Here is a 26,558-nt window from a genome sequence, read left to right on the forward strand (position 1 = left end):
TGTGTGTAATAAAAACTTTAAATTACTATCATTTGCAACTGCAATATCTTAGCAAGTTTTAAGCAGGTGCCCAGTTTGTTAGCAGAATCATCTGCCATCCATACAAATTTCACTTTAACGTGCTGCTAGGACGAAATATACGATAACTTATTTCTCGTTACCGACGCCACGTTCTTTGTTGACATTCAGTACAATTTTAAATGCCGGATGGCATTAAAACCGAAACTGCACTGTTTTCCTTACCGAAACTGTAATGGGGCGGACTGCAGTAGCTCTTACGTCACAGTTTACGCAGAGCTGGCACCATATTCAGAGATGTACTCAGCCATGGCTACACACAGGCTGTCTCAGGGGCTGCATCCTTTCGGCTGCGTTCGAAGGTCGAATGCATCACAGCGGTGTAATAAGGCTGCCCCATTTCGCAGCCCCCTTCAAATGCGGTCAAGAAAGGACGGAGCACCCGACATATCCCACGATTCACTGCGCAGACGTAAAGTGGGTGTGTCCCGGCTAGGCAATAGGAGCGGCGCTTCATGAATCAAGGGTAAGGGCGGGAACACCTGGTGATGCAAATAGGAAATTATCCGTAGGCCAGACAGTCCCATTTGTCAACGCTTTCTGTTTGACCTTCGAGGAACGCAGCCTACAAACGCTACACCTTCGTATACCGCATCCTTCGAAGGATGCAGTCTCTGAATTCGGACACAGCCTCAGTGACTACTGCTGTATATTAAGGTGATTTCTACATATAGATGGAAATGTATGAAAACTACGGTTGTTTATTTTCATTTAGAAGCAGTGCTTAAAATAATGCTAGAGGAAGTGTTCGATAAGTTAATGCGGACTGTTTGCAAAACGCGTTACGAAATACACGTCACGACCAGGTATCGACATTTTTCTTACGTGTTGTAAAAGTTATAAATATAATTTCAGTGCATTGGCTGTTAACCACGACATATACATAGATACAAAGACTTCCGGGTTATTCTGTAGCGTTGGTCTGTTGCGCATGCGTATAAGCTCTAATACGTCAGGCGTATAACGTCAAGACGGTTGCTTGGCGACCAGGTCGAAGTTGAAAGTTTATCACTGTCATCGTCCGTTCCGCCCCTTTTGCACTCTCACATTGTAAAGATGGCCGACAAGGGGGCTAAAGGGGAGTCTGAAGCAGCCTTCGCCAAGAGGATCGATCCCAAGAAAGAACATTTGACTCCGGAGCAGAAGCAGTTTATCCAGAGGGTGGAAATGGAGCAGTGGAAGAAGAACATGCAGAAACTTCGGGGCCGGAACATATTAACTGGCCTAGCAATTGGAGCCATGGTGATTGGCATCTGTATCCTTATTCGGTTCACCGTGTTTTGTGACGTATATGAAAATAAAAGGCAAGGCGTTCATAATAATGCGGTCTGTGTTTCCGTGTAAAATAAATGTTGTGGAATTTTAGTTAATGGTTATAAACAATCACTAGATTGTAGATAGTTATTGATCGTCTCATGTAACCTTGATATTCTTGATTTGAAGCGTGTGATTGCCTTTCAGTGCACCCTCACCGACTCGCTGCATGTAGCGAAGAAACTTAAAGAATCCCGATTTATTAACTGTATAAATATTTAAAGAGGGGTTCCTTAACTGTCTCCTAAATTCAGATAGCTACACGTTTTATTCGGTGTCACAGGAGAGGATCATGGATGAAATTGACAAGGAGGCCAGCGTTGCCCAGATGAATAGGGAGAAGACTGCATCCAACTAACGTGGATCTTCACGTGGACTGTTTCCCCTGGCGCAGCTTGTACAGATTGATGCTGGCCGGCCAAGCATTGTCCTGTTTCCACTGGGGTCTTTCCCATGTGTTACTATGGCCAGGAGATGCTGCTTAACGGGATGTTATGTGTTGTGCCCTTAAATTGACAATTTCTTTATACATGTATAGCTTTTTCTGATTTCATCAGAGTGCTGTTTGTCCAAATTTAAATACATGTCTGACACATTGTGATTGCATAAATTCAAGGGATGTACTTTCAAGTCAAACTTATACTTCTTTGATTTCCATGATATTTTTCATGCATCAAGTGTGAAGGTCTGATGTACTTTGTGTGGATATTGAGAGGCTCTTCAGTGTGTTTATTTAAACTACTGCGCTGAGAAATATTTTTCCTCTTGCTTTTTGAGGTTCAATAAATTGGGTAAAAATAATCTCCTAACTCATTTTCACACCTCTTTTCCTGATGAGGGTAATGGTAGCAGCAAGTCAGACCAGATATTGTTCCATGGCCAGAATGTGAATATGAAACAGTCATTTTTCTTTGACATTCCCAAAGCAACTGGGATAAATGGTCCCAGAGCAGCTCTTTCGAGAGCCATCCAGGTCGCAGCCTTATGTCCTTATCCTGAACCACCTTGGCTAACCCTTCTCCATCTAAAGGAGCACTGGTTCCTTTTTGAAGTCCCTCCAGATTTCTGAACTTGACATCATGGAGAATCAGTCTGGTAGGAGATACCTTATTTTTGTCACTTGCATTTGACAATTCGACAACACATTATGTAATAATGTCACAACTTGTCATAATGTAACAAATTGAATGATGATAATTGGGTAAAGTTGTAATATAAAATTATAATGTAGTCTATATATTTGTAACATTTTATTACAGAATGCATCGTTACATTCTTCTGATCCTTAGCCACTGTATGAGTGAAGTTAGTATACCATTACTACAAAAGTTTAGCACAATAACCAAAACTGAACTTCAGTATTTGTAAAAGGATGTTTCTGTAATTTTTAAGTGATCAGGAAAATGGGGCTCAAAACCCAAGGAATACTAACCCACAAGAAACTACCAGCACTCTCTCTCTAAAATGATTGGTGAGTAAAGCCTAACTGTCCTCACTCTGGAATTTGACATCACCATTTTGTTTTAAACATTTGAAATATCTTCTGGTTGTGAATTTACTGAAATGACTCAAATAAATGTGACAAGAGAACAGGCTAAGAAAAAATATTTTTAATCCATTTTTACAAATGATTTAAGGAAAAATATACTAAACTTAAGGGACAACATGGAAAAGAAAGACAAAAGGCACAGATTCAGCATGGCAGTACAACATTGTGTTACCAACACTATTGGCAAATATTTCACAACATATTGAATATGGTGTGTAAGACTAAATTCCTAGGAAGGAGTTTTTCAAGAAATGCTGTAGTTTATAGCACTAGTCCAGAAAAAAGAAAAGTCACAAATTGTAATAATCTGTGAATGGAAGCATCCAGAAAAGGAGAATAAACAGATGCTTACTTCCAGGATCGTATTTGATAACTCTGGCCCGGACTATTTTTTCATACCAATAAATGAATAAAAATTCACTTGATCTGTAATACCTGTACATGATTTCTCAATGTTCATAATGTAAGGCATTAGTTTAAAATTCACAGTTTAAAATACAATATATATATATATTTTTTAAAAAAATATACAGTGCTAAACAAAACATGCAGGCTGGTGTCTTTAGAAGAGGCTGCTCACAATGCCAGTCTGTTACTGTACACTGTGAACATCCCCAGTCTAGAGGGTGGAGGTGTCTGTCATCTTAGCTAATTTTCACTGATTTTCACTGGACTAAATCATCCCACAATTCAGAGGCATTTTTTAATGTTTACTCTTGCTGCATGAACATGGAAATATTACGCAGGGCTGTGAATTACTCCTATTTTTGTTTGTTTTTAAGATTTCTTCCGCATTGTTTATGATTAACTGGGAAAATCTAAGGTTGGATTTAACTTGAAGTTTTCATGATTCTGGGGACAGGGTGGCCATCCATCTGCATCCATAAGCCTTGGTCTCTGCAGAATGTATCCCATTCAATCTATGTGAGCAAGTGGCGATCAGCTTCAGTAATTACTGACCTAATTGTGCCTGTTTAGTTTTCTGTCTCAGTGGCCTACAGACCCGGAAACCCTGCATGCTGTGTAGTAATGGGGATGAGAATCCTGGTGCAGCCTGAACAAACAGGGCTTTCAGAGAAATGCTGATGTTATGGATACATCATTGGACTTTTTAGGTAAACATACCAAGTATTAAGAGCCAGTCTTCAAAAATGTATTTTGCCCCCCAGAGTTAAACACGCAGATTTTGGAATCTATATTTCCCATGTACTCTGTCATTGCTAACATTATTTCAACTAAACTCTCAAACTCCATGATTTAGCTGAGATCAGTCAGTTATGTTCAGGAATACCGTACAATCATCTTCAGAATTAATGAAACAGTTTAAAAACCAGTAATAATCTCTCACTATCCTTGATCTGGAGGTTTCGCCAAAGATGAAACAGGACATAAATGAAGAGCTTTAGTTTGCCATCAAAAGTCTGACCACTATCAGTGACAATTAACAATTTGAGCTGAAAGTGTTGTGTACGAGTGCATTGTGAGAAAACAGACAGGCAAAAATTTGGAAACAGTCCACCTGTCCAAAAGGAGTGAATCACGACGCAGAAAAAGGCCGGAAACATACTCAGCAGTAATATTACTTTTTCTTACAGCAGAAAGCATATGAAACGGCACAGCCCAGTGCGCGTGCCTGCTCCCGCAGCCAGGGGGTGCTGTGGCTACATCTGGTCTGTTGTGGCTTTAAAGTGCAAAATCATAAGGGAGAGAGTAGCAGAGGACTGACTGCAGATGCAGTGTTACACAGAGCAGTACAGTGTGTCTCTCACAAGGCTCCGTGCCGGCTGCCTCACACATCATGTCTGGAAAAGAGCGTTCCACTTTATACCTGGAACGGGCAAGCGGACTTCTTCTAAGGAGGGCTGAGATAACACCCTCTCCCGTAAGCAAGATCAAGCCATTTCCAGCTATAATGGAGCGTCTGAATTATTGCCGTTACAGTATCTCCTCCAAATAGTAATTGCCTGGTCATGTCGAAGGCTGCATTAGCCAGGCAGACCGGACTAGAAAGCACAGCACGTTTAAGAGAACTCTGCCGAGTTGGACGCGATTCCCACAGAGTCCTACGACCCTCGTCTTTTCAGACTGTGGGTCGCTACATCCTTGAAGAACGAGCCACACTGCAGCTGAGGTAGTCCTGAAAGGTCCCACTGCAGAGGCTCATCACTGGGAAGGAACACAGTGCGGACATTAGGCTGGATGTCTAACGAACAGCTTTTGCTGCATTTCCTGCCTGGTAGTACATGTGCTGTATGTGCAGCATTGCAGGTAGATTTGCCCATTGCAGAGGACAGGACGCTCACCATTCGCGTATAGTCTGTAGCGAAGGTCACGCCTTTGCTCGACCTGTCCTGGGAGCCGCTGCTGCTCCCGCTGAATGAACTCTTCCTCATGATTCCTTTGGGGATCAGCAACATCGTCAGGGCATTATATAAGGGCAGCATTTATTATTCGTGTTTGGTTTCTTGTCAAGCTTTCTGAGCACTTGCACGGGATCACTGATTAACATCTACACCTGTGTTCACTGCTGCTTTTTAGAAGTCGTGATTTGCTGCATATATATGAACTAGACTGTAAACCCAGACCTTAGCTTAGGCGATACATCATGTACATTGCAGTCCCCTTAGCTTCTATTCACTTCTATTCCTCCCTTTTCCAAGACTTTTTCATTGTTCCACCAACCAGGAAGCAGAACATAACAGCTTAGCAATTCTTATTCCATAGACTTTCAAGTGATGGCCAGTGAGCAGCGAGGGGCCAGGAGGGAGTCATTCACCAGCAGGCCTTAAGGACCATAGGGTGTGGTCAAAGGAGCCGCATCCCACCTACGAATGGCTTTATCATTGGTCGGTTTTTGTGGTGCACTATGATTGGTCAGTTGTTTCAAGGTAAGGCTGTTAACCTGTAGGCCTGTGCTGCCCCCCTCTAGGCTCATTTCTGTTTTGCATGGAATATGGGGGAGGGGTATGTTGTTCGGTTACCTGCAGGGGGCAGGATTTCAAGCCTCTGTAGGCTGTTCCTTCGGGATGGTGGGCATGCCCCGCTTTTGGATAGGCGCCTCTGGCGGCTGGACAGCATGGCGGCTGGAGAGACAATGCCGGCAGGGGGCATCTTGCCCATCTTCTCGTATAACTCTTCGATCTCCCGTTTCTGAGCAGCCTGTAGGGCCTGCACTTCCGACAGGTGTCTAAAGGGGGCACCAAAGGGGTAGAAAAGGGGAGGAGAAGGGGGTGAGAAGGGGGGAAAAAAGAATAAAATCTGACTATTTTATTGGTACATAAAAATGAATGATTTAACTTTTTCAAATAATATGTAGCCTCTAATATATGAAATAATTTAGCATATTATTCTGCTTGTGCTACTTGTGGCTGAACAGGGTGAACGGAAAGCAGACAAACGAGAAAGAGGCGAGACCCTCACTTCTCACGGAGCTCCTGCAGCTCCTCCCACATGTTCTCGTCCTCGCTCTCTGTGTCATCGCTGCTCAGGTAGGAGGAGCTGCGGTTGCAACCCACCCAGAGGTGCTGCGTTCCTGCTGCCCCCTCCCAATGCCGCCCATCCGGCTCCTGGGGCGTCACCGACAGGTTGCTGATCACCGCGGTGCCTGGGAAACTGAGGCAGCGCTCCAGGGTGCTCTTCTTGTGCTCAGTGTGCTGCTCCGCCTCCTCCCCTTTCGCCTCGCCACCTTTCGCTCCCCCCTCCACCCCTGTGGTGTTCTGCGGTGGGGTGGCTGTGAGCGAGGTGCTGAGGCTGGCCTCAGACACAGCCTGCTCCTCTGTGCTGCTGCCCGTGCCGCTCCTGGGGTGGCATGCGGCAGTGGGGGACGGGGCAGGAGTGACAGGGGGGGAGCCAGCCATGGGGGGGTCCTTACTGGGTGTCACGTGGAAACGGCCCACTGAAACAACAGAAAGATCATTTAATATCCCTGACGGTCAATGATATATAAAAAGACAGATGCAACTAAACATTTTTAATAAAAAGCTTATTGGCAGCACAGGGTCAACTAGGTTCCAGAGTGCAAGGCAGGGAATAACTCGGGATGGGTCACCAACCCGTCACAAGGCAGGGAATAACTCAGGATGGGTCACAAACCCGTCACAAGGCAGGGAATAACTCAGGATGGGTCACCAACCCGTCACAAGGCAGGGAATAACTCAGGATGGGTCACAAACCCGTCACAAGGCAGGGAATAACTCAGGATGGGTCACAAACCCGTCACAAGGCAGGGAATAACTCAGGATGGGTCACCAACCCGTCACAAGGCAGGGAATAACTCGGGATGGGTCACAAACCCGTCACAAGGCAGGGAATAACTCGGGATGGGTCACAAACCCGTCACAAGGCAGGGAATAACTCGGGATGGGTCACAAACCCGTCACAAGGCAGGGAATAACTCAGGATGGGTCACCAATCCGTCACAAGGCAGACTCATTAATTGACGGGCAATTTGACAATGTCAGTTCACCTTAACATGTGTTTGGACTGTGAGGGGAAATTGGAGAACCTAAAGGTAACCCCATGAGAACATGCAAACTCTGCCTACAAGGAGCAGGGGCGGAGACCGGAACCCTAGTCACAGAGGCGAGGCAACAGTGCTAACCACTGCATCACCCTATATTAAATACCTTAGTACTATTATTAATTGTTGTAGTTATCACCACCACCACAACTGAATCAGTTACAGTAGTAATAGTTCACCTCATCTGCAGTGCTACATTCTGCCACTAGATGGCAGACAGTTCTGTTTGAATAGAGTTACATTATTTTCGAGGAGTGACTTCTGAGTGTGGAGTTCGTACAGGATTACACAAAAACAAGCAGCAGTGCCGAATGCTGTAGTCACTACACACTAAGCAAAGCATTCTACTGATATGAGAACAGGACAGGAAATCTAAACGCAAGGCTTTGGGATACAAAGGTTTCAGTCAGGCGGGTTGTGTTTGTAAGCCACAGAGAAGCGAGTTAGTGAGTAGAGCTGAGCAGCACTGGGTCTTACCATTGTAAATGGGGGAGTGTCGGACCTCTGTGGCACCCCCAGCGGTGTGCTTTTTCAGTGGCGGAGACAACGACCCTGTGCTGGGCGATGACACCTTCAGAAGGAAAAATAATGCATTACATATTATTCCTACATCTAGTTTCTTCGTTCCCACTGGTGCCACACAGGACCATCTAAAAGCGGGACCATTTAGCATCGGGCTACACAACGGCGTCCTGCTGACACTAAACAGATGAGTAATATTTGCACAGCTGAGAATGTTACCATAACACCGGGAGACCGCTGGGCGTGAGAGATCGCTATCTGCCACTCACCGTGCTCTGAGGACTGTCTGAGCGTGATGAGGACGAAGAGGAAGACAAGGAAGAGGCCAAGCGACCGGGCTGGTCCTGAGACAGCGTTCCGAAGGCTGGGTCGCGCTGCGGCGTGCAAAAGGGTGAAGAACCAGATTGCTGAGTTGGCTGATTAAAAGACTCAGTCGGGGTGGGAGGCCAGGCTGAGCTCACATGTGAGGCATTGGGGAGTCCTGGCTGGAGGGGCACATCACCCTCCAGTGGGCGAGAGTAGGCCTCGAGGTTCTGATAATAGTCTGGATGACCTGCCGCTGCCCCCTGGTGGTAGGAGGAATCCCCAGGCATTGTCTGGTAGTGGGGGCTGAAGGCAGGGTAAGTGGCCTGGGGTGCCACGTGGGGGGGCATCTGAGGAGGGTAGGGAGGTGGTGGCATGAAGTGTGCCATGCTCATGGCCATGGAAAGCATGTTGGCTAGGGAGATGAGGGGCTGGTTCTGGGCCTGCCAAACACCGGGGTGCGGGGTCAGCGGGGGCAAGGGGGCGCCATCGCCGCCCACGGAGGAGGACGAGAAGCTGGGACTGCTCGAGGTGCGGGTGACAGGCTGGTGGGCCAGAGGCGACTTGGGAGCGCCGGGGGTCACCGGGTACGGGAAGGGGAAGCGGCTCGTGGTCACGTAGGGAGACCCGGGGTACTGCTGCAGGTGTGCCAGGGCAGGGTGCGACAGGCCGAGGTCTGGCGTGGAGACAGGGGAATACCACAGGTTTGGGGGCTGGTACTGCTGCGGAGAGGCTGAGAGACAGAGGAGAGCGCAGAGTCACTCACACTGACACACGCCGGACACTGCATTCCACTGCAGAGCGGGCTGCTCATGAAAGAGTAGCTTTTATACAAGTCAGTTACCTAGGAAACTAAGACCATTTGATCTTAAACACGGAAGAGTGCTCAGGACGGATTTTCACATGCTGAAATTAAAATTGTCCTAGATCAGCTAATTAATTTAAAATATATAAATATATCATAGTTGGTATCACATTCATTAAAACTGGGATATCTGTACAACTGACATCAAAGGATCTGTCAACTGAATTAATTCTCTACAAATACTGATGGTAACACAGAATGCAATCATACCTAGAACCATCGTTAGAAATGACGCACTGACATCATCATCATACATCTGTGGACACCTTTGCTTTCACTCACCAAAGAACCCACAGGAAGGAAATAATGTCCCTGTCACCCTGCCTTCATGGGTGACAACATTCTGTCATTGAGTGCCCCGCTGCCAGTGCCATGAGATTATTAAGACTAAAATCCCTAAAACTGAATACAAGCTGGTTTCCATGGCAAACAGTGACTTTTTGTCTTCTGTAACATTACTGCGGTTTATAAAAGCAGAAAATTATGTATGATGTCATTACATGACTAACCAATAGTGGCAAACCAAGCCTCAGCCAAGAACACACAATGAACGGTGATAGTGCAAGTGGTTCCAGTTATAGGACAATTTCAAAACAAGAATTAAACCCTTTTTTTGCAGCACCTTAGGCTATAGGCTATTTATCAGTCACATGCTTGTTTCACCAACTGCATTTCAATGACACCCCTCCAACCGGTGGATCAGATTGGCAGCTCTGCTGCCTCAGACAGTAACGCTCCCTCTGCCAGGCGCTGTGCAAACGTCACGCACAGATGAGTGCTGAGCACACCGGGATCCTCACAAAATGTACACTGTTCTGCACAAATAACGGGCCTCAGTGAAGAGGGCTGTTGAGCGGCCGGCGCCGGTGTCCTCCCTGCTTCCCTCTCTGTTCTGCTGGAATAAGGTGGGCCTGACAGCTGGCAAATGCTGCACACAGAGTGGAAGCAGTTCATACATGGCTCACACTCAACAGTGATACCATTCAAGGTTGAAAAGCACCCTTCAGGTGAGGTAATTACCCAAGAGGCCCTGCAGCGGGGCCAATACAGACCCCGGCTTTGAGGTGCTATTAAAGTGGCCGGCGCTGCACCGGCCACTAGGGACAACATCCCTGAGAACTAGCGTCAGACGGGAACAGCGTTGGGTCCTTCACCTTGGTCAGTCGCTAGGGAGAGTCATCACTCAGAGGTGTCAACACGCGAGACGCACGGGGGTGGGGGGGGGGGGGCATGCGCTACCTGGAGCGTTGTTAAAGGAGCGCGAGCGCGAGATATGGCGTCCCGGTGAGGTAACGTCTGGATCGAAGACGGAGTCCGAAGCCGACACCAAGCCTCGGCTCACGTGGCTGGGGCTGGACATGTTGAAGTCTGCTGGGACACGCACACACAGCCCTGGCATCAGTCGGGCACCGGGACAGGCTACCGACACGGGCATCACGCAGCATGTTTGGATAGCCTATGGCGGCTCAGGCTCCTGAGCTCGGTGTACCGGCTCGGTAAACATACTGTGCCGTAAAATGCAAATGTAACAAAACCACAGACAGAAGCTGCCAGCACCAGCCTGTAAGACACACAGTCAAGCTGGCTGTACCGACTGCGGCTCAGACAGGAGGCTTTGTCTTGGTTTTAATGTGCTAACAAGAGTCCTACCAGGCAACGATGAGGACGAGCTGGTTCGAGCCAGGCTGTGCGCGTGCAAATTCGGCTGGAAGATAAAACAAAAATAAAAATTAGAGATAACTCCAGATTTAATTAATGTGATGACATACTCTATAATTAGTAAAAATTTTATATCTTCTAACAAACTATTCAATTTGAATTCCTTTTTTAGATTTTAGTTTCTTTACTCTTGACAGAGCATGATTTTCCCAATGAAGAGAGATATTAGGCATTGCTGGTGCATGTTATTGCTTCACAAAACACAAATAAAATGATAAACAGATCCCCAGGGATCACAAAATCAGGGATCACATACATCCAACTATGTTATGCTTATGATTGCTTAATCTTCTCACAAAGACCCAGAACTGGACAGAGATGTCTGATCTTGAGGGTACTTGAAACCAAATTCAGCAGCTTCAAGGTTTCTATGATGGTGAATCAACCAGCAGAGACAACACCAAACATGTCCTGAAGTCATTCAAAAACACTGTTTAAAAAGATATGTGATCCACAGATCTGGAGCATCTTCTTCACCTGCTTGCCTATCTCTCAATCCTACCCACAATGCACTGAAGAATACGGCTAGTCTACAGCGGCAAGCTGGCCAGGACAGGCCGTTCAGGCACCCGGGAGGCCGGGGGGGTCTCCAGGATGTGCTGGAGAGCCTGGTTTCAATCAGGTCCTGGGAGGGTGCCAGGAAAGAGATGTCCCCTACGGCCAGGAGTGACTGGGAAGCGCTTCTGGAGTCAGGATATGGCTTTACCGTCCTGCATGAAGCCACTCATTGTTCTGCACTCTGGTACTCATCAACAGCTAAGCCCTCTACCAAAGAGCAAAGGAAAACTGTGATCTCTGTAATACAGATGACAGACATGGCGGCGTGGTGGAAACGATTCCTGAGCCTTACTGGCCAGTCAGATGGTCCAGGCACACTGTGGCTAATGTACGCGAAGTTAAGGCAAGAGGAAACTGCTACGCTAAACAGATACCGGAAAGAACTATTCCACATAGAAAGTCACTTTTCAATACCTCTTCCATTCTTGCATTTGCAGTCACTTTGAGCAGCTATCCCCTCTATCCAAGTGTTGCTATAAAACTTCATTTATCTTAACCTTAAACATGTACGTGAATATAAACTCCAAATATGACCAAAGTAATCTACTGTGGAAAAAAATGAACTCTTCAAATGAATGTCCTTCTAGCCTGAAAGCACGGGGTTCAGATAAACATGGTTTATACCTTTACATGATTAACATCTAACTTGAAGCTGGCATTGTGTTACGCCATGTGACAGAGAGCTTGTGTAATCTTTTCAAGAGCTGAAGGCAACGGGTGCCGTAGGAAGTACGAGAATAAGGACACACCCATTACCTCACTGCCGCGCAGGAAGGCACACATGGCCCAACTTATCTACCCAATTACACTGGAGGAAGACAAATCCTCCCTGAAATAATGAAGTACAGGCCAGCGGCAAATAATTACATAAACAATATGGACGTGTTCTCTAGCCAAGTGTTTTATGTAGTGATAGAAAGGGCTTGTGCCATGTTCTGTCAAAACGTGAGAGTTGAGCAAAGGGCTGAGTTGTATCATGCATCCCTGAACACACCAAGATGCCCTTGAGGGAGTGTCCATGCATGGAAGGTTTGGCACCGACCTGTGACGCAAATAGCGAGCTGGCCCCCCCAAGACAGGGTGGCCGAGGCCCCCCTGTGGCCTCCGCGGGCTCCTTGGCCATCAACGACTCCGCCCGCTTGATGATGTCACGCATGCGGTGGATGAAGCCCTCCTTCTCTGAGGGGAGGATGAACTCCTTGAGTACCTGCAGACAGCATGGAGACGAGTCGCGTTATGCGAACCCTGGCGCTGACACCACCCACGGACGCCGGCACGTGTGCGGAGCGAGTCCCGGCTGGGCTCTGCGCCCATGTGCCGCGAGTGGCTAGGCGTGGTTAATGGCTCCTGTCAGCATGTTTTAATTCAGTTCATATCCCTGGCTAATAAAGGCAGCCGCTTACGAGGCCTCGTGCCACTCTGCCAAGCAGCCTCAGGATAAACAACGGCTGACTGTGACACGCGGCGGGGCAGCGGGAGCCGCTCTGGCCCAATCACACGTCGAGGAGGGAGGGTGGGGCGCGCCGTCGCCAAGGCTGCGCCTCCCGCATGCCGCTGCTGCTCTCAGGCCGCATGCTGCGCAGCGCAGAGGGAGCCGCACGCTTACCGCACGTAAAAATCCCAGGATTAAATAGTATTTATGATCCCTGATTCCTCTTCCATCTACAGTGAAGGATTAGCTAGTTGCTACAACAAGACGAGGACAAAATGCTTATACTGAACTGTGAGACAGCAGCATGTGACATTAGGATTAGGTGCCATTTCTGGGTTAATCAGTACAGACCCCCCCTCCCCAGCAGTATGTGGAAATGTTAGTAAGCAGTGTATGTCATGTACATATATACACATTAATAGAGTTACGTATTAGCATTTATGTTCTCTAATATTCTTGGCAGCTAAAATCCGATCCAGAGTCTTTTTGGTGGGGGTAGTGGCATCTGCAGAAAATGCTGACTGGGGTGGCCATCGGGGGCCCGATTGGTCTATGTTGGTGGCCAGGGGTGGGTTTGTGGTTTGTGGGGCTCCATAGTTGAAAGGGCGGCAAGAGAGAATTTAAAAAATGTAACGTTAATAATCTGCTAAGCAGCATGTGGGGTAAAAGTTGCCACCCTTGGCCTCCCCTTAGCTCCGCCCCCTGGGTGGGTGGTGGGGGCGTGTCTCACCATGACCGCTGCGATGTCCTCTGGATTGTCCCCGTCCAGGTCAAACTTAAAGGTCACCATCTTGTTGTTGTGCGTCTGAAGCTGACACTCCACCACTCTGTCCACCTTGTCGGAGAGCTGCGGGTGCAGACAGCACTGTTTGCAGTCAGTGTGTAAACGAAGTAGAACAGTTTACAGGAGGCTGTCTGCCCGTCTCCAGCAGCCGTCCTGAATGGGAGGGATGTTGTTTGTATAATTCTAGCTGGCGTGTTCCTAGCACAGTGACCCAAATTTATTTTGAGCCGGTGCCTGGAACGCAACGCATCATTTCATTTCCATACGTCTGTGTTTGACTGCATCGAGAGTTACTGTAGCAACCAGTCATGAAGCGCCAGGGACGAAAAGCAACACAACCGTGTAGGAGACACCACTATAGACCAGGAGGAGGTGAGTTACTAACATTGAGGAAGCGAATCACTAACAAGGAGTCGGTGAGTTACTAACACAGAGGTGGTGAGTTACTAACACAGAGGTGGTGAGTTACTAACACAGAGGTGGTGAGTTGCTAACAAGGAGGAGGTGATTAAATACATATCCGGAGTAGGCGATGTGCGAAAGTTGCAAAATTCAAGTAATACAAATCATCAGTCAGGAGAAGAACGAGACGTCTGATGAGCAGACAAACTGGAGGAACGCTCTTCCGAGCGGCGAGCGCGTACCCCCGTAATGCGCAGGCGGGAGCGCGCCCTCCTCCGGAACAGCTTCCCAGAGCTGCGCTTGACGGGGGACTTGGCGCTCTTCTCAGACAGGCCCTCGTACCCATCGCTCAGGCCTGATGTTACGTCGGAGGCGTAGCTGCAGGGAGTTATAATGGCTACGATTAGCCTAGCCTTAACCAGTACACCTTCACCCACCCGCCAGTCCCCAGCACGGCTAACGGCTCACACGGCACCCTCCGCGACCGCACCTTCCCGCTTCATTACAACCATTACTTTATCTCTGATATTATGCTGTATGCTTCTGCTTCCATGTGGTAAGTCAATAAAATTAACAAATCTTAAAATAGTCCATCCATCCATTTTCTATACCCGCTTGGCCTATACGGTGTAGCGGGGGTCTGCAGCCTATCATGGAAGGAATGGTTTGAGGCTAAATCAATAGGCAAACAAAATAAAATGAAATGTGAATTTGGAGAAATCCCAGGAAGGGCCCGTGAGCAGAGCATTTAAAGTGAATACCCTGATAAAAGCTTCAGATAATCAATTAAATTTAAAAGTAACATAATACTCCATTGGTGTTCCATCATGCCATCATACTTGCTTTTGTTTCAGTATTTACTGTAAGCTGCATGTTGTATTCATGAAGGAATTTTATGTATTTATGTATCTAGCCATCTTTTAACCCCTTATCCTGGTCAGGGTAGGGAGAAGCGCCTGGAGCCAATCCCAGAATGCACAGGGCAAAAGCACGCCAGGCCATCGCAGGCTTATCGTTTTATAGATTTCAAAAATAATTATACATATTTTTAAATAAAATACTTTAAAATGGTATTCAGGTCTTTTGGGTATCAGCAGGAGTCACAGCCTCTTAGAATAAAATCAAGTGACAACCAGCACAGAAATTTTTAGAAAGTTTTATTTTAGAGGAACTGTAAGTGGGCTGGCTCTTAACTGGAGGATTTTACTGGCATCCCTGTCACTTGATTACAGCAGTCATCACTACTGTAGTTTAGACATTTGCTGAGGACTACATCAGCTAAATATTTGACATCATTTTAAATCATACTGATATATTGATTTGAATTTCGTTCTGCAGAGTCTATATTATGGAATGCTCTATATATGTAGCATCCTGAGATATAAATAAATCTATAAATCTTTCATTTATAATCTAACTTTAGTTATCCTTTACAGGCTATAAAACACTTGGATGGGGCATTGTCAGGCCGTCAGCTATCAGTAAGTACATACGATCAGTTTGTGTAACGAACACAAACTATTAAAACGCAAACGTACTTCAAAGAGCCATAAATCATGTTCTGTTATCCATCATTAAAACACTGATCATAAACTAGTCAGCTGTCCCTTTATATCACAGTCAGTTCTTTTCCTTCCCCTCTAAAACCCCAGCGCCATGCTAGTTGTGTACAGGGCTGTTGTTTTGTATGCAGTCCTGCCATTGCTCTTTAATAGCTGTGGCCTGCATTGTGCTCCCCCACCAGCTCATGTCCCAGGGCCCCTTGGGTATTTACATGGGCCCTGCTTGAGAGAAAGCAACCTGATTACTGGATCTTAAGCTGCACTCTCCCCAGGGAAAATCTGGCTGATGAAATTCCATTAAGCATTAAGAGGGATTCCAAATAAAGGAATGGGAATCATCTTCCTGAATTTAATGGTTTGAGCTCTAGCAAAGACAGAAATCTCGTTTTGGAGTGGTGGGACAGATGGTTGCCCCCAAGCAGAGAATTTATATAATTCCTTAGGAATTAAACCTATAAGGTCAACTGACATAATTAAGTGAAAACATATACTGTAATACGATGTTGCAGATATCACATGAAGGCGGATAATGGGGCTGGATATTGACACTGTAGTGCTGTGTTGCACGGAAATAATTAAATGCTGAATGATCACCTGTCAACAGGAGAGGAGAAGCCGCTGGCAGGACCGGACTGGCCACTGTTAGGGGACACGGCGATGCTCTGCAAAGAGGAGGACACCAATGAAACGGGCCTGATGGAGCATCATCACCTCAGCACAAAGCTCTCAGAAGTACTGATCACGGTATTGGGAAACTAAATGTGTTTGCCATTATTTGTGAGTAACTTTCATTTCTTTCCATATGGCATAAAACCAAAAAGCCATTTGCACAGGCACATTAGAATGCTTCTCTTGTCCCATCTAGCTCTTCTTTGAGACACACACGCAGTTGAGAGCAATGCTTGGGGTCCGAGTGCAAGGTCAGATCACTTCTCTGCTACTCCTGGAGCACTATGGGTAGTAAAGGGCCTTGCTCAAGGGCCCCATAAAAACGTCACTTTTGCTTAATCATTTATAATGAAGAGGACCAACAACCTTCTGATCACAAGCACAGAGGCTTAGCAACGTGAGTGGCACAGTGGGTTATGTTAGCATAAACTTACATGAAGACCAACTAGACATGGGCTGTTGGATGTTCTCTTAGCTTGGCCTCATACATCATCGACTCACCGAGGGGAATCTGAGGGCCGGCATCGGATTATGGCCGGGAATCTCGATGGCGGCCGTTGCCGCGGGCGATGACGGCATGCTGACCACTGGGGTTACACCTTCCGGAGTTTCCTGCAGGCCGGATGAGCTTAAGTATCCATCCGTCTCGCAGTCAGCTGCCATGACAACGTGGCAAGAGACACTGCCATTAGCACACAGTTGTGGGGGTGGGAGACAGCGGACAGCCAGTGCTTTGGTGTGGATTAGCATCAGCCCGGAAAAACCACAGCAAAACAGCCAGAGCGAGTGAAGAGAAACAGAATCAAATATATTACACAGCATGAACTCAGGGTGATGAGTTTGGGGCCAACGGATAAAGTTACAGCCCCTTGGCACTGCATGGTTTTATTTTATTCATCCTCAGATACAGATAGACCAGGGGCGGCCAAACTTATCCGCAAAGGACCGCTGTGTATGCAGGTTTTTGGGATAACCTGTAGGTCAGCAGTTCAAACCCAGGTGTGAGGACTCTTCAGCCAATCAGTCCTCTAATTAGTAATCTAATTAGGGAGTTGCAGTGAAAACCTGCAGTTTGGCCACCCCTGAGTTACAGGCAAAAGCCTGGGACACAGCCATGAATGAATAATTCAGTTCATCACTACTGTTTCCATTCAGCAGAAATGCTCCATCAAACGAGTAAATAAGCCCTTTTGTATAGCATCATTAGTTAGTATATGATCTTTCATTAGAGCAGTGATTCCCAATCCGGTCCTCTAGGACCCACAGCCGGTCCATGTTTTTGTTCCCTCTGAGCTCCCTGCCAGTCAGTCCACATTTTGCTCCCACTCAGCCCCTGGGAGGGAGCAAAAAAGTGGACTGGCTGTGGGTCCCCAAGGACCGGATTGGGAATCGCTGCATTAAAGCAGTATCATTTCCCCAGGATATTGTTGAACCACAAAAGGCTGCTCTGGACAGTGTGTCTCACGGTGCATGTGGGGGCTCACAGGTGGCAGAAGAGCAGCTGGTATGTCGGATGTGGTAGTGCTGGTGCTGGTCTGCCTCTGGTTCATCGGGCTCAGCCGTGAAGCTGGCGTTGATGCCAGAGTCCACCGAGCCATTCACTGGGGAAGGGGCGGGGCATGGAGAGGTGGTGGTAGGCGGAGTCTGAGCTGCAGATCTCTGCGCGGCCTGCTGGTTCAGCACCGGGGAAGGTGGCCCCGGGTCGATCTCCTCCTCTTCCACTTCCTCCTGCTTCTTCTTCCTCAACTCCTCCGTCTGCCGCCGGTGCTTCTCACGCTGGCGCTTGATGGCCGTCACACGGTCACGGATGGCTTTGGCCACGGGCTTGTAATCGGCCTCGCACACGAAACCCAGCACCACCTGGAAGGGCGCGTGTGGTGTCAGAAAAGGCACGCTGCACGCATCAGCACACGCATGCGCTGGGTCACCGGTGCACGGTTGCCATGGCAAAGCCGTGCAAGTGGTGCCACACTTTCATGGGACTTCCTGTTTTTTGTGATAAGCATTCCATGGAGAGAACATGCCTTCTCAGATATGACAGGGTTAATTCATGAAAAATTATTTAAATGATAATGCCCAGATAATAAAATACTCAATAAAATACCCATATCACACTTCATAAACAGGACACTGACATCTGAGTCCACAGTCATGTCAAAGTAAAGATGACCCAAACTAACAGAGGTGTGGCTTTCTGTGAGGGCTATCAACAAAACAGAGATGTGGCTTACTGCGAGGGCTATCAACAACGTTCCTCACACTATTCATTTACTTTTCAGAATAACTATGAGATGGACAGATAACAGCTGTCAGTGTGTCTGTCTGCCTGCCTCCAGATCCATTCTCACTTTCAGGTCACAAATAAAAACAGCCAGGTATTAAATATGTTCTTCTTAAGGAAAAAAGGGGAAGTATAAAGAGAATCATTGTGGAATTCTCATTAAAAGTGGCCTTGAATTAAACTGAAGGGCATGAGTACTGTTCTGTAATTAGTCTCGGTGCCATTATATAAACGCAGAGGCTGATCTTCGCTTCCTAAGCTCTCAAATTCCCCTCTACCAGCTGCACACAGAAGGTATAACCTTGACCCCAGGTCACAGTGAAACTACAACCATAGTCATACAGGCAAATTATACTTAAATGCTGTTCTTTCCCACCGTAGTTTTATTTTAACAATTTAATTTGTCAATATAATGTATCTGTTATTGTTCTTACGTTATTATGTTTTCTTTTGCATTATCTGTGTATTGTTTTTAACCGTAAATGACACCATAATAAATCTAGTTAAAAGACCATTGTTTCCCAAAAGCTGGCTCCTTAACTCCCATAAATATGACAGCGAATGATTTAGCGATGTGTGCAGTGAGTTACCCGCACAGCAGAACGCCCAGCTCAGTAAACGTTGCAAAGCTCTAGGGACCTTATTGCTTCAGTCTTTTCATTTATTTTAATGCGATGTCCTCTGCGGTCAATTTGGCAGCCCTGAGTGTATTCCAACCTCATTGTAACTCACAAAAGTAGTTCTCATCCAACAAAAAGTGTGGCACTATAACCACATTTTGTCTGTAGCTCGTTTTTTTATTTTATTTTATTTTCAACAGTAGTGTAACCACAGTAACGGCTGTAAACCTTCTCCTGACTTTGGACACGTTAAAAATAAAACGGCTCTCAGTGGGGTAAACACTCCAAGAAGGCCAGCACGCGTAGGAAATTTCACAATGTTGACATCTGTCTGCTAGCTCCCTTTCGTTTCGATTTTCCCCCCAAAAGTCGTGTTTGAAATGTCCACTCCTTCACTCACTCACTCAGCCATTCACTCACTCACTATATAGTGTTGGCTACATAGAGCACTCCCTAGGGGATGAGGACAGACAGCGGCTGATACATTTCAGACACCAGGCAGATGCTGAGCTGATACATAATTATGTGCCAGATATTTGCAATTATTTGTCGCATAAACAAACACCAGAACATCCCATCCATAGATAAACCATAATGTTGAAAAATTGACTTTTTTTCATATTTTGTGTTAATGTTAGGACTTGTTCATTACTGTAATTAAAAAAACTTTACACTTAACTTTTTTTATAACAAATTTGACTGTACTGTATATACCTACGCAGGCATGATGGGACTGCAGCTGTAACTATGGTATTTTAAACTAATCTTCAATACTCTGTATAAACTGTGTATTAATGTAACCCATGTAAAGCAATCAAATGCTGTAAAATAACCTTTTGTTTTTAGCTGCAGTAGCCCTGGTGCTGTTGTTACAGCTGACATCCACGTATCCCATAAGCCAGCTTATTGACAACACTTAACAGTTACAGTTCAGCCTGAGCAAAGTCTCTATAACATGGTTCCGACACTCACATGACAGGCCGCAATGCATGATGGTCTAAGTCGACAGATGTAGGGTACGGCTTCTGTGCACTACATTTTTGTGTGCCTCATGCTGATTTGTAGTGCACTATTTAGTGGATGAAATTTACATTTGAGAATTTAAGCAACACTAAAAAATGGCCAATTCATTATATAGTGGACTATACAGTGGGCAAAAGTACATTTCGAACACAGCCAGAGAAAATTGGCTGTGTTCGAAACTGTTGTAATTTAATAACAAACAAACTAATTGGTTAAAATGGCAGCCTATAACAAGAAGGACCAATGGTAGTTCAGATTGGGACCTAAACCCATTGCGTTGAGAGGGTGATGCCTACCATTTCTTGTGCCACCTCCTCCGGCACGTCCTTGTAGAGCTCGAAAAGGAACTCAATGGCATCGTTGTCCTTGTACTTGCCATGCAGCTTCTTAGTGTCATCCATACGCAGCCATAACTTGAGACCTGACTTAACCATGTCATCCTCCTCGGCCAGCTCTACATGGACACCATTGTCCTCCTGGAAGAAGGTGTGCTCCAGAAGGTCCTGGATGGTGTACCTGTGCGACAAACACAGAGAAGGCCACTGAAAATTTTATACAAGTGTCCATGATGGAAGCATGCCTGAAAACACCAGGTTAATGTAATTATGTTCTTACTCTACGCTTGTCAAATGAAAAGATACTGTACCCACATATAGGCATTTTGCTGACACGTTGTTTGAGGTGTAAGTTACGGATTTTAACTCAGGAATGCAGTCAATTATTCAGAGCCACTACATAATTTCTCAAACAAAGTGAATTTTAAAATTAATTGCAGCATTTTCTTTCGACCCAATCTTCTGACAGTTACCTAGGACTTACTTGCTAGTGACTATGCCTTGAATAATAATGCTGCATTAATATCAGCACTAAATGATAATGCAGTCTTGTTTCCTCTCCAAACAGAGTGGGACACCATTGCAAACCTAATTTCCCCACAACCGCACACATGACAAACATTTATCAGTGGGCCATAGTCACAGCTGATACAGTGCATATTATTTATAATATAATACACATAGTAAATATAGTATAGTATACACAGTATATATGGCCTAATCTTAGCAAGAAATAACTGTAAATTGGTAAACCCATTGTTCAATGCCTATTTATTTATAACAGGAACATTACGTTTACCAGTGCACAAATAAAACATAGTGTATTTACTTAATCATCAGTTAGACAGTCGAATGTGCTTCACAGTTACCTTTCATCTTTGTTCATGCGAATGCATCCCTCAATAATTTCTTTGAGCTCAGGGACTTGTACTTTGAAGAAGCTGTCTGGCTTAATTCCCTGCAAACAAGAAAGAGAAAGAAAGAGAAAAAATTACAGACACAAAAAAGTAAAAAACACGAGGGAAAAAAACAGAGATGACAGAAGATGTCATTTTAATGAGTGGCAGAAGCAAGGTCTTGCGTCTGTAAACTTCCGTTGAGGAACTGCGCTCACGCCGCTCAGGCAATGTTGTGCTTGGTGCCTAACACCTGTCTCAGATCTCCGGGGTTGTGGTTCTAATTTGAACCCGACACCCTGTGTGTGGAGTTTCCATGTTTTCCTCTTGTGATGTAGCTTTGGATGAGAAGCTGGTTAGCTGCCTTCACACTGTCCAGGCAATCACACTTTATAAATTCATGCACAAAACACCTTGTCAGGCAGAGTCTTACAGGGCAGAAAGGAAGGCAAAGACGTCCTGGTTTGTCTTTAGGCTGCCTTTCAATAACTATACTGTGTTGCATGAATTATTTTGCTGTATATTTGGTTAAGGTTAGGTAGCTGGTAGCGTATGCAGTGATGCATGGTTGACATTTTTATTTTTGACATTAATTATGCCTGTAATTAATACCAAATATCTCAACTGGAAAAAGTGGTTATGGAAATGTATGGATGGATTATATTAGCAGAATTATTTAACTTTTATATTGGGATATCTTGCAAATGACATGACAGAGAACATCACTTAAGTAGGCGTTTGCTTCTCCCTGTGGCTGTAAGTGTTACGCTAACGAAGGAAAGGTGGCGATGCCAAGCGATGCATGACAAAGACGCGCAGTCCCAGGATCTGGGTCACTGTTTAGAGATAATGGTTGTGGGGAGGGTGGGTTGTGGGACCAGCATCAACCAGGTAGGTAAAGAAGAACAAAAGCTCAAAATATTACATGCAAAATGTGATCAGGATTTGTTTCATGCATGAGAAAATAAACAACAGAAAAACCAAATTCAGTAAATGGGGAGTGCAGGATTACAGAAAATAACATCTGACTGCTAGCAAGAGAAGCGATCTAGTGTGGAAACTGGCACACGAGGACGTGACGTAACTCCTGTGGAACATTCACGGGAAGTACAAAGGACCCATTTACTTACAAAATGCGGTAAAAATAAGAAATAAAAGAACAAGTAGGAATATACGGGTCTTGTTATAACACGTGCTGGCATATTTATGTTTTAAACATGTCTGCATAATGCGACCAAGAGAAAAGCAAGCATTTTGGTCACACTTTTCTTCAGGCTTATAATAATAGCTCAAATAAATGTCAAATGCACAAGTCAACATTAGCATGACGCTAGTGAAGCACTTCCCCCGTTTCTCAGAAGGCACATTTAAGGCAAGGCTGAGGAAGTTGGCTTCCACAGGACTGGCAGCATAAGCTGTAAGTTTACCTGATTCCATAGCTCTTGCTGAAAACGTGACAGTGAAAAGGTACAGAGAGCCAACGACAATGACCTGAAAAACGAAAAAGCTATAAAGCGCTTCTCAGCCCGGATTCAGATGAAGCTCCTACCAGCCTCTTAGGAAGCCAAACTCACTCTTAGAACGAACAGGACAAGAAGTGAGACAGCTATACTGTCCCAAAGGCCTTCTGCATACATGAAGCAGCCTGCTGTCCAAAGGGGAACACCAAGGCCGATCGTCTATTATAGCTAAGCCACAGTCTATCAGTGGAAACATATGCTGGCACCTCACCATAAAGCAGCAGCACAAAATCTCCACCAGTATTGCCAGATGTGTCTGTCATGCCGAAAATAATTTCAGTACAGCAGCACTGGTATTAATTTTAGGACTTTTTCACAGCACCAGATCATAATCTGAGTGAATGCAAATCCAGCACCCAGAGTAAAGCATTCATTTGCAGTTCTCTGGAATTCATTCAGTCAGATAAACAATTCACATAATTCTGTGAAGGAAAAATTACACTTGATCACAAACGTGTAACATGTTTCATCCTCTCTTAATTCCTGGATCCTGTTGCATTGTTTGAGTTCTCCTAATTTCATTAATGCACAGTAAAGGAATTAAGTAATGAACAATTCCTTTTCTGCCAAAAATCTAGGTGATTACGTTTTCCAATAAACAAACAGAAGGCCAGCAGAGCAGGTCGGCTAGCAAAGGCGTCTTTGTGGAACACGACCTGTCAGACAGGCACAGTCCACAGTTTGACGTTCAGACACTGTATCTGCTAATTGTGATCAGCAGTTCTACAGTGAATGAACACAGCCATCACTGTTCTACCACAGGGCAAGAAGGATTGAGTCCACCAAAGTACAAATGAACTGCCCTCAGTCCTGACTGCATTAAAGTTGGCTCTCTTACAGTGTCATGTGACCAGTAGTGGGCAAGGGGAAAAAAAATCAAGCTAGGATACTGGCAAATAGCCTGCCTCTGAAGAATCCATGGGATAAAAAGGCACAATGTGAAATCAAATCTAATGCAGAACTGGTTCTGAAAACTTAACTGGGATGAAATTCCCCCATAAAAAACAACCTAAGACCTCATGCAATGAGACTGGGTGTTAAGCAAACTGCACAGAGAATTTGTACTTCTATGCAACACATCATGTACAAATGTCTCACTTGAAAATTGGCCTGGAGTTGAATTCAATAAAAGAACAAAAAAGGTCTTAAAACCAGCATAATCCTGTTTACTTTCATGACTGAACAATAGACTGAATCATATTACATATTGTAGAATACATAATCCAAGCAAGCGCGAGACATATTTTGTTTCAAGCGGCTAACGTCAAAAACAACATGCAATTCCGATGCACTAATGCACGCTACACACCCACGTTTCCCAGTTTCATTTCAATGTGCCCTGTGCTGATAAGGGAGGCCCAGAGTTACGTTCTCTTCAGCGTTACTAATTGCTAATTATAGCATGTTGATCACAGATACAGAAACATCGCCTTTCAGCTAGGGCAGTGAAATGGTGCCAGCACAGGCCTGAGTGGTGATGGTGGAATGCTCTGCTTTCGCCACTCATTCAGCTCTCAATAGACGAACAACTGAAGCTCAAGGCTTCTTCATTCATAACTCCCCTACACAATGCTTGGGGCTCACAATGAGTTGGGCCACATGCCATTGGCATTATGCTTGCAACACCTGAGAAGCAGGACCAGATTGCGCTGTGATGACAGTCCTTGGCAGGAAGTATCACACTGTTGTTCACACGCACGCTTTCACGTTACTGCGCTTCTCAGATCAGAGGCCGGCACCAAAACTGCACACTGCCCTGGCAACTGTGAGGCTTTTGAAATATGCAATGGCGATGTTAAGGCACACACACGGTCTGAGCTCTTAACCTCTACGAGGAATGCAGAGACAGCTTTATAATAAATAAAGCTTCCTCAGGGCAAGCTCACAGCGGCTTCTTGCAAAGTTTTATTGGGTAAAATGTCTTGAGAACACAGCTGTGTTACTATCCTTTGTTGCCCGTGGTGACGGGCTCAGCAGTCATGCAAGGGACAAACGTGCCAGTGCTCACAAAAACAGACTATCTGCCGCAAGAGTCAAACTCCTCTCCTTTGGATACGCAGATAACAGGACAGGAAGAGCCATCCCCTCACGTTCAGAAAACAAGGTCGGCTTATCCGCTGACCCACAGCTGTCCAGCGCCCAGAAGGCACTTTGACCAGCAAGCTAATCACGTTTTTAAGATTGAGGGAGGAAAGTTAACTTCGGTTGCAGTCGTGTCATTACCTCCCCCCAGGGATTCACATGGACAGTAGCTAAAATAAGTAGGACCCCAAGAATGCAGTGGGTATAAGGCTTGTGGCCTTACATTCATTTACTTGAGGCTATACTAGCCTTGAGAGTATACTATCCTTGAGGCTATACTAGCCTTGAAAACATACTAACCTTGAGGCTATACTAGCCTTGAGAGTATACTAGTAGAAGAGTACACTCTCCAGCCTGATGACTCTTTACCTTCCATAAATATTCTTATGTTTATTAGGTTCTTGCTTTGTTAGAAGTTATTCTGTATCTCCTACTCCATTCCTGCTTACGCTTGTACCTGGGCTTTCCCTGGAAGCTCAGCCTAGCTGCAGAGGACTCCTTATGCCCAGAGGACTCCTTATGCCCAGAGGACTCCTTCGCAGCCTGCATGCAATGTGCTATCTGCGTCACTTGAACGTCGCTTTGGACAAAAGAGACTGCGAAATGTGTCAACCATAAATGACAATAGGTTAAGGTGGATTCATAAAGGTCTGCATTTCCACTGCTTCTCATCGACAGCCTTCCCCCATCTTCATGTCGTAGCCATTTAACGGAAGGAAAGGACAAGCAGCGAAGGACGTGTGTGGGGCATAGTAACACCAGGAGTCACGTATTGCAGCTCATTTACTGTAAGCGGGCTGCCTGGTAAACAAAACACTCATAAGTCATTACGACAGGCCTGCCCCAAAGATGCCGATAAAGCGGCCAAAACCAGGACATAATAGCAACAACAAAGCACTCTCAAATTGCCGTAAAAGTCACAGGGAGCCAGCTATCACACTGATGGTGCACTCAGGCTCATCTGAATTATACATCTGGCTTGTGACCAGCAACGATGACAGAAATCCACAAGAAGATCGAAAACAACCTGGTTTATTAATCAGGGCAGTCTTTTGGTCCTTTATATTATTGCGGTGGACTGTAATATCATGTTTATTATCTGCATTGGTTAAATTGCCTGTGATTAGACTCCCATTTTCTGTCTGCTGAAAGCGAGAGATATCCTGGATAAAGACATCAGCTAAGTAAAGGAAAACAATGATGCAGAACAGCCAGATAACAGACGAAACCTGACATGTAGCACCAGTCACTTTTTAGTACTGGCCCCCATTGAATGGTTCGAAAAAGGCCAACAAATTGAGCATGTATCCTACTGCTTTGTGAGTAGCCTCAGAAGACATCATCAATGTTCATGCATTATTAAAAGTGCTTCTCTATATAACTTTGGGGGGGGGGATTTTACAGTTTTTACTGTATTTTAGAAATAATTACGATAATGTTTTTGTATGAGCTGCTAAACTAGTACCTCAAAGCCAAGAGTACTGGAAGTGTGTACAATATCACTAACAATGCAAAATGCTTGTAA

General features: G+C 45.5%; 2 protein-coding genes across 8 annotated transcripts in view; one reads left to right on the forward strand and one right to left on the reverse strand.

Moving 5' to 3' along the window:
• Nucleotides 1-352: 352 nt before the first annotated feature.
• On the forward strand, nucleotides 353-2,193 carry LOC111856791 (cytochrome c oxidase assembly factor 3 homolog, mitochondrial). 3 transcript variants are annotated; one of them, XM_023837034.2, is made up of 3 exons: nucleotides 353-544; nucleotides 1,135-1,333; nucleotides 1,647-2,193. In XM_023837034.2, the coding sequence occupies exons 2-3, from the start codon at nucleotides 1,135-1,137 to the stop codon at nucleotides 1,748-1,750; spliced, it is 303 nt and encodes a 100-aa protein (XP_023692802.1). In that variant the 5' UTR covers nucleotides 353-544; the 3' UTR covers nucleotides 1,751-2,193. The 3 variants fall into 3 exon arrangements, with proteins under 3 accessions (XP_023692802.1, XP_023692800.1, XP_023692801.1); XM_023837032.2 differs by lacking the exon at nucleotides 353-544 and adding an exon at nucleotides 570-735; XM_023837033.2 differs by lacking the exon at nucleotides 353-544 and having other exon boundaries at nucleotides 1,043-1,333.
• Nucleotides 2,194-2,987: 794 nt separating this feature from the next.
• Nucleotides 2,988-26,558, reverse strand: part of wnk4a (WNK lysine deficient protein kinase 4a) — a 49,916-nt gene continuing 26,345 nt past the window's right edge. For 3 of the 5 annotated variants that reach the window (XM_072712405.1, XM_023837026.2, XM_023837029.2), the window contains exons 5-19: nucleotides 21,405-21,493; nucleotides 20,497-20,716; nucleotides 17,761-18,136; nucleotides 16,778-16,932; nucleotides 16,202-16,269; nucleotides 14,288-14,423; nucleotides 13,590-13,706; nucleotides 12,470-12,634; nucleotides 10,801-10,855; nucleotides 10,390-10,521; nucleotides 8,252-9,018; nucleotides 7,938-8,031; nucleotides 6,362-6,836; nucleotides 5,923-6,128; nucleotides 2,988-5,339 (exon numbers count right to left, since the gene is read on the reverse strand). In XM_072712405.1, coding sequence (XP_072568506.1) covers nucleotides 5,005-5,339; nucleotides 5,923-6,128; nucleotides 6,362-6,836; nucleotides 7,938-8,031; nucleotides 8,252-9,018; nucleotides 10,390-10,521; nucleotides 10,801-10,855; nucleotides 12,470-12,634; nucleotides 13,590-13,706; nucleotides 14,288-14,423; nucleotides 16,202-16,269; nucleotides 16,778-16,932; nucleotides 17,761-18,136; nucleotides 20,497-20,716; nucleotides 21,405-21,493 — 3,390 coding nt within the window. In that variant the 3' untranslated portion in view covers nucleotides 2,988-5,004. The remainder of the gene's footprint in view (nucleotides 5,340-5,922; nucleotides 6,129-6,361; nucleotides 6,837-7,937; nucleotides 8,032-8,251; nucleotides 9,019-10,389; nucleotides 10,522-10,800; nucleotides 10,856-12,469; nucleotides 12,635-13,589; nucleotides 13,707-14,287; nucleotides 14,424-16,201; nucleotides 16,270-16,777; nucleotides 16,933-17,760; nucleotides 18,137-20,496; nucleotides 20,717-21,404; nucleotides 21,494-26,558) is intronic. The other 2 variants (XM_023837028.2, XM_023837027.2) reach the window with 2 other exon arrangements.

This window comes from Paramormyrops kingsleyae, chromosome 5 (assembly GCF_048594095.1).
Source record: "Paramormyrops kingsleyae isolate MSU_618 chromosome 5, PKINGS_0.4, whole genome shotgun sequence".
In the NCBI taxonomy this organism is placed as follows: domain Eukaryota; kingdom Metazoa; phylum Chordata; class Actinopteri; order Osteoglossiformes; family Mormyridae; genus Paramormyrops; species Paramormyrops kingsleyae.

What these genes read in the sequence shown, in the direction of transcription:
- LOC111856791 (XM_023837034.2), top strand. Translation starts at nt 1,135, where the DNA reads ATGGCCGACAAGGGGGCTAAAGGGGAGTCTGAAGCAGCCTTCGCCAAG. An exon ending in AGCCATGGTGATTGGCATCT is followed by an intron (nt 1,334 to 1,646) that starts GTATCCTTATTC and finishes TCCTAAATTCAG; the next exon opens with ATAGCTACACGTTTTATTCG.